General features: G+C 46.1%; 1 protein-coding gene across 1 annotated transcript in view; it reads left to right on the top strand.

Moving 5' to 3' along the window:
- Positions 1 to 3189, top strand: part of LOC112072433 (R3H domain-containing protein 2) — a 68281-nt gene extending 65092 nt beyond the window's left edge. The window contains exons 20-22 of the mRNA XM_070439798.1: positions 1203 to 1297; positions 1445 to 1529; positions 1808 to 3189. Coding sequence (XP_070295899.1) covers positions 1203 to 1297; positions 1445 to 1529; positions 1808 to 2187 — 560 coding nt within the window. The 3' untranslated portion in view covers positions 2188 to 3189. The remainder of the gene's footprint in view (positions 1 to 1202; positions 1298 to 1444; positions 1530 to 1807) is intronic.
- Positions 3190 to 7791: the final 4602 nt, after the last annotated feature.

Genomic DNA, 7791 nt, shown 5'->3' with positions numbered 1-7791 from the left:
CTGAGAGACACACAGTTATCCTGCGCCCTTCCACCAGTTACACAAACAGTCTATCCCTTGGGCCGTCTCAGAACAGACACCGTTACTCCTCCGGGCCTTTTCATCCAGAACAACCCAAGTTTAGTCTCTGGCCTTCGACAGACACACAGTTATCCTGGCCTTTCACAGACACGTTATCCTCCGTTAGACCGCATTACTTATATCCCTGTATGATTCACAGATACACACGTTCTCTGGCCTTTCACAGAACACCGATATCACTCCAGCACTTTCCCCAGAACAATACCATCCGTCGGCCTTTCACAGACATTACCGTTAATCCCTGGCTTTCACAGACATCACCGTTGGCCTGCGCTCTCACAGACACTCTCATTAGTCCTGGCTTTCCAGACACTCCGTATATCCTGGCCTTTCACAGATCTATCCTGGGCTCCAGCTCCTTATCCTGGCCTTTCTCACAGACACTCCGTTATCTGGCCTTTCCAGCAGGCACCCATACTACCTCACAGTCCACAGTATCATCTGCTCTTTCAACACAGACACAGTTTATCCTGGGCGCTTTCACAGACATCCGTTTATCCTGGCTCACACTGTATCCTTGGGGCTCTTCACAGACACATCCCCTTATCCTGGCCTTTCAGCAGACACACTAGTTATCCTGGCCTTTTCACAGACAAAAGTCTATCCCTGGCCTTTCAGCAGACACACCCGTTATCCTGTTATGTTCTACAGACACACGTTATCCTGGCCTTTCCCAGAGCACACCCGTTATCCTGGCCTTTCACAGACCACACGTTTATCCTGGCCTTTCACAAGACATTTCCGTATTATCCACTTCGGCCTTTCACAGCACATTACTATCCTGCGTTTTTCACAGACAACTCCGTTTCGCCTAGAGCCGTTCACAGACCCAACCTGTGCTCATATTCCTCGGGCTTCTCACAGACACTCCGTTATCTGGCCTTATCACAGACAACTCCGATTATCCTGCCTTTATTCCAGACTATCCGTTATCCTGGCCTCACAGCAACTCCGCCCGTTATCCTGGCCTTTCACAGACACTCCGTTATCCTGGCCTTTCACAGACACATCTCTCCCCAACTTTCCCAGCTAACCCTTTAAACCCACGTTCACCTTTTTGATTCTGGCTCACACATATTTCTATAATATTTCAGTTTGTGTTCTGTGCCATGTGTGTGCAGGTGACGGGTGCTACTCTCTGTTGGGCCAGCCTCTCCAGTACAGCCTCTGTCCCTCTCCTCTCATCCACAGCCAGACCAATTACAGCTCACATCAGGTAGTGTCTCTCTCTTTCTCCTTCCCTCCATCCCTCCCTCGTCTCTGTTCCGGCCCTCCGCGTCCCTTCAAGTGTAGCATATAACCAGCCTATAACCTATAACTAGCCTATTACCTGCTTGACCCTGGTGCTGTTGGTGAATTTCAGAGCCAAGTAGGAATGAAGCATGGGGCGAGAGGGAAGAGACAGACACTGAAGTCTCAATCTACAGACCTGGGGACCACTGACGTCGGTAAGACATCAGACTTCTTCATGACATTGCAAACGCTAGATCTACAGACTACCTTATGCTTTCACCATCACACACGCACGCACACACACACACACACACACACACACACACACACACAAATGCTTGATCTTTATTTGTCCTTTATTATACCAGGTAGGTCAAATAATAATACATTTTTATTGACAATGACTTACTGGAATGGGTCTGAATGTATTCCTTCAGTTATTGTGTGTAAGTTATATTCGTGTCTTGTCTGACCTCTGTCTTCCCGTCGCCAGTGGTGAGTCGGGTGCTGGAGGTGACAGATCTCCCAGAGGGCATCAGTCGCCCTGAGGCCGAGAAGCTCTTCAACCAGCTGTCCATGTGCGGTGCGAAGATCCAGTGGCTCAAGGACCCGGTGGTGGGGGGCCGTGGAGGCTACTGTGGCCCAGGAGGGCATCACGGTCCTGGGGTTGGGATGGGGCCTGGAGGGGGGAAGGGCGACGGCCGCGGCAGCGACCCGGCTCACCTCTACACGGTGGTGGCTGTGTTCCCTTCCACCATGGCTGCACAGAGTGCTTCCTTCAAACTCAACAACAGTGGGGCGAGCCTCTTCAAACTGAGGGCCGCCAAAAAGAACTATGACCTAAGAGTGCTGGAGAGGGCCAGCTCCCAGTGAAAAGAAAGTAGAGAAGGGACTTTTGAAAAGTAGGAGTGGTAAGGAGTTGGACTGAGGGGACTGAGCAGTTTGGACGGACAGGAAAGTGGGACAAGACGTCACACGTTAAGGGGAACAGGTGAACACAGAACACAAACTGAGAAGATGGTGTTTGCAAAATATGAAAATATATTTTCATTTTCAATTGTTTTGTTTTATATTATTGATACCTAAAGAGCACATTAGATACGTGAGCATGTGGATCACTGTTGCTGTGTATTTGTGCTAACACCCACGTCCATGCACAGACAGGCAACAGGGTCACGTGGCGCTCCTGAACACACTGGACAGTCAACTTCAGTCCATCCTTCCCTTCGCTCTCCTCCAGACTTCCTCCTCTTGCTCTCTAACTCTCTCTCTCTCTAGCTCTCTAACTCTCTAGCTCTCTAGCTCTCTCGCTCTCTCGCTCTCTCACTCTCTCACTCTCACTCTCTAACTCTCTAACTCTCTAACTCTCTAGCTCTCTAGCTCTCTAACTCTCTAGCTCTCTAACTCTCTAACTCTCTCTCTCTCTCTCAGGCTGACTTATTTAAACGTTCATATGCACAGTTGCTCTCTTTCTTTTATCTTTCTCTCCTACCCCAACTCTCTCTATTTAGCCAATTGTCTCATACTCTGTCATGCTCTCGTTCTCTCTGCACATTCTCCAACTGCTCTCTCCTGCTTTCTGTTGGCCTTTATACTGCTGTTGTGGGTTTCTGTATATCGCTGTTTTTCTCAGAAGAGTATTGTTCTTTTTTGGTTCTATATATATTTATATAAGTGACGTATGGAATTAAATTAATTATATATTCAGTGACTTTTTCAGTGGATAAGTTTACCCCGTTCTATCTTACCTCACCAGCCCAACTTACCCTTTTTCTCACCTACCTCACCAGCCTAACTTACCCCCTCCTCACCTACCTCACCAGCCCAACTTACCCCCTCCTCACCTACCTCACCAGCCAATCTTACCCCTCCATCACCTTATCCTCAACCAGCCTAATTTACCTCCTCGTACCGTACTCACAAGCCCACTTACCCACTCCTCACCCTAACCTCACCAGCCCAAATCTTACCCGCCCTCCTTCACCTACCTCACCAGCCCAACTTCCCCCTCCTCACCCTACCTCACCAGCCATACTACCTCAACTTCTAGCCCCTACTTCAGCCTACCTCACCAGCCCAACTTACCCCATTTGTCCCATCCCACCAGCCCAACCTGTCCTTATCCTACTCACACACCCACTAAACCCTGTCCTAGCCTACCTCACCACGCCCAACAAACTGTCCTAGCCTACCTCACCACCCCAACAAACCTGTCCTAGCCATACCTCACCAGCCCACAACACCCTGTACTAGCTACCTTGGCAACCCCCACCTTACCTCCTATTTCTCCCAAGTGCCATGACCCCACTCTCCCCCTCCAGTGGTGCTTCTGTGTTTTTCGTGACAGCTGCTGCAGAACGTACCAGAAAGTAGTAAATGCATAATGATTGCATAATGTCTATTGTAAATTTGATTTAATCAGTTATTTTATTCTTTTTTGTTTTAAAAAAAAATCTATAAAAGCCGAGATAAAAATCTAAACATTGTTCTGTGTGTGCAATGATTTCAACAGACCGCGAGGATTGGATGTGAGTGGAATGTTATTGATCAATTGATTTATATCTAATCTCCATAAATACACACGCCGGTCGAATCACAGGATGTATATTTCTTTTACACAACACATTCTCTTCCATTATGCCATGGCCTTAATAGAACATTTGTGTATTATATATTTTTATGTTCTGCCCCTTCTAGAATCCTAAGTGAGTCCATCTGTTGACATCACGCCAGTGTCACATCTCGCATCACTGGACCGAGTGTAATGACTTTGTTACCCTTCCGAGGTGTGTGTAGTACTAGCCATGTGTGTGTAGTACTAGCCATGTGTGTGTAGTACTAGCCATTGTGTGTGTAGTACTAGCATGTGTGTGTAGTACTAGCCATGAGTGTGTTGTATAGCCATGTGTGTGTAGTAACTAGCCATGTGTGTGTAGTACTAGCCATCGTGTGTGTAGTACTAGCCATGTTGTGTGTAGTACTAGCCATGTGTGTGTGAGTACTCAGTGTGTGTGTAGTACTAGCCATGTGTGTGTTAGGAAGTGCTAGCATGCTGATAGCTGTGTGTGTTTAGTACAGCCATTGTGTGTTAGTACTAGCCATGCTGTGGAGTACTAGCCATGTGGGGTGTAGTACTATGCCAATGTGTGTTTAGTACTAGCCATGTGTGTATATGTAGTTACTCAAGCCATGTGTGTTGTAGTACTAGCCATGTGTGAGCACCAGAAGTCTACAGAAGAATAGTAAACCAAGAAAATGTGGATAAGTGAGGACAATTCACCGGTTCTCACTTATAAAAAGTATGTTTTGGGCTTAGGGATTAGAATCAGGGTTTGGGGTTAGGGAAAATATGGTTTTGAATGGGAATCAATTGTTGGTCCCCAAAAAGTCCTCACAGGTATAGTAATGCTCCGGTGTGTGTGGGTGGGACAGCTGAGCACATCACAACCCTGTGTCTCGCTGACTGGTGTAGAAATGAGAACCCTGTGTCTCAGCTGACTGGGAGAAATGAGAACCCTGTGTCTCAGCTGACTGGTAGAAATGAGAACCCTGTGTCTCAGCTGACTGTAGGAATGAGAACCCTGTGTCTCAGCTGACTGGTAAAATGAGAACCTGTGGTCTCAGCTGACTGGTAGAAATGAAGAAACCCTGTGTCTCAGCTGACTGTAGAATGAGAACCCTGTGTCTCAGCTGACTGGTAGAAATGAGAACACCTGTGTCTCAGCTGACTGGTAGAATGAGAACCCTGTGTCCAGCTGACTGGTAGGAATGAGAACCCTGTGTCTCAGCTGACTGGTAGAAATGAGAACCTGTGTCTCAGCTGACTGGTAGAAATGAGAACCCTGTGTCTCAGCTGACTGGTAGAAATGAGAACCTGTGCCTCAGCTGCTGGTAGAAATGAGAACCCTGTGTCCCTCAGGCACTTACGGATGAAAGGTGAGAACCCCTGTGTCTCAGCTGACTGGTAGAAATGAGAATCCTGTGTCTCGGCTGACTGGTAGAAATGAGAACCCTGTGTCTCAGCTGACTGGTAGAAATGAGAACCCTGTGTCTCAGCTGACTGGTAGAAATGAGAACCCTGTGCCTCAGCTGACTGGTAGAAATGAGGACCCTGTGCCTCAGCTGACTGGTAGAAATGAGAACGCTGTGTCTCCAGGTCCTCCCAGTGTAGTGAACCGTTTAGACGTCAGTCATCACATTAACACATCCATCACAACCGTCTGCTCAGCATTAATATCAACGCAAACGTCTCTCTTCACACACACTGTTGTTATTCAGGTTAGCAGGCAAAGGTGAGCCAATGTCGGCGCATTACAGCAAGACTTCGAACTGCTTGTCCAATCAGCATTCAGGATCCAAACAACCCGTTTTATAATTATGATTTAGATTTATACTGAACAAAAATATGAACTCGACATGAAACAATTTCAAAGATTTTACTGAGTTACAATTCATATGAGGAAATCAGTCAATTGAGACAGCCTATAGGGAGGAGGTCAGAGACCTGACCGTGTGGTGCAAGGACAACAACCTCTTCCTCAACGTGATCAAGACAAAATTGATTGTGGACTACAGGAAAAGGAGGACCGAGCACACCTCCGTTCTCATCGACGGGGCTGTAGTGGAGCAGGTTGAGAGCTTCAAGTTCCTTGGTGTTCACATCACCAACAAACTTAACATGGTGCAAGCACACCAAGACATTTGTGAAGAGGGCACGACAAAACCTATTCCCCCTCAGGAGACTGAAAAGATTTAGCATGGGTCCTCAGATCCTCAAAAGGTTTTACAGCTGCACCATCGAGAGCATCCTATTTTCATGTCAAATAAAGAAAAACCCTTGAATGAGTAGGTGTGTCCAAACTTTTGACTGATACTGTATCAGTCTCTTGGTCACAGATACCTTTAAAARAATGGGCCTTAGGATCTCATCACAGTATTTCTGTGCATTAAAATTTCCATCAATAAAATGCAATTGTGTTCATTGTCCATAGCTTATGCCTGCCAATACCACAACCCCACCGCCACCGTGGGAAACTCTGTACACAACATTGACATCAGCAAACCGCTTGCCCACACGACGCCATACACGTGGTCTGCGGTTGTGAGGCCGGTTGGACGTACTGCCAAATTCCCTAAAACGATGTTGGAGGTGGCTTATGGTAGAGAAATTAACATTACATTCTCTGGCAACAGCTCTGGTGRATATTCCAGCAGTCAGCATGCCAATTGCTCGCTCCCTCAAAAATGGTGTTGCGTGACAAAACTGCACATTTTAGAGTGGCCTTTTTATTGTCCCCAGCACAATATGCACCTGTGTATTGATCATGCTGTTTAATCAGCTTCTTGAAATGTCACACCTGTCAGGTGGATGGATTATCTTGCAAAGGAGAAATGCTCACGAACAGGGATGTACAGTGGGTATAGAAAGTCACCACCCCCTTTCAAAATGTTCCCCTTTTATTGCCTTACAGCCTGAAATTAAAACTCATAAAATTGTACTTTTTCCGGCTTTATTTACACACAGTAACCCACAATATCTAAGTAAAATCTGAAATGTATCTGAAAATGTATTAAAATAGTAAAATACTCCATTTGGATAAGTGAACACCCCCCTGAGTTAATACTTGGTGGAACCACCTTTTGCTTGAATTACAGCAATGAGTCTCTTTGAATATGTCTCTACTAACTTTGCACACCTAGACTCTACAACATTTGCCCATTCTTCCTTGCAGAATTGTTGAAACTCTGTCAAATTGCATGGTGACCGCTCATGGACTGCACTCTTCAAGTCATTCCATAGATTCTCTATGGGATTTAGGTCTGGGCTCTGACTAGGCCACTCAAAGACATTCACCTTCTTGTCCTTCAACCACTGTTCGGTTGCTTTGGCGGTGTACTTTATCATGTTGAAACGTGAACCATCTTCCCATTTTCAACTTCCTGACAGAGAGTTGTAGGTTCTCCTCAAGAATCTGTTGGTATTTTGCACTGTCCATTTTCCCTTCTATCGTGACAAGTGCTCCAGTCCCTGCTGAAGAGAAACACCCCCACAACAGGATGCTGCCACCGCCGTGCTGTACTGTAGGCATGGTGTTATTTACTGTTGACATTGTGTTATTTACTGTAGGCATGGTGTTCTTTACTGTAAGTATGGTGTTATTTACTGTAGGCATGGTGTTCTTTACTGTAGGCATGGTGTTCCTTACTGTAGCATGGTGTTCTTTACTGTAGCATGGTGTTCTTTACTGTAGGCAGGTTCTTTACTGTAGGATGGTGTTTTACTGTAGGCATGGTGTTCTTTACTGTAGCATGGTGTTCTTTACTGTAGGCATGGTGTTATTTACTGTAGCAATGGTGTTATTTACTGTAGGCATGGTGTTATTACGTACTGTAGCATGGTGTTATTTACTGTAGGCATGTGTTATTACGTAGCATGTGTTCTTACTGTAGAATGGTGTTTACTGTAGGCATGTGTTA

This window comes from Salvelinus sp. IW2-2015, unplaced genomic scaffold (genome assembly GCF_002910315.2).
Source record: "Salvelinus sp. IW2-2015 unplaced genomic scaffold, ASM291031v2 Un_scaffold1927, whole genome shotgun sequence".
NCBI lineage: Eukaryota > Metazoa > Chordata > Actinopteri > Salmoniformes > Salmonidae > Salvelinus > Salvelinus sp. IW2-2015.
Note: the sequence above shows the minus strand (reverse complement) of the source record. Positions and strands in the feature narration are given on the sequence as shown.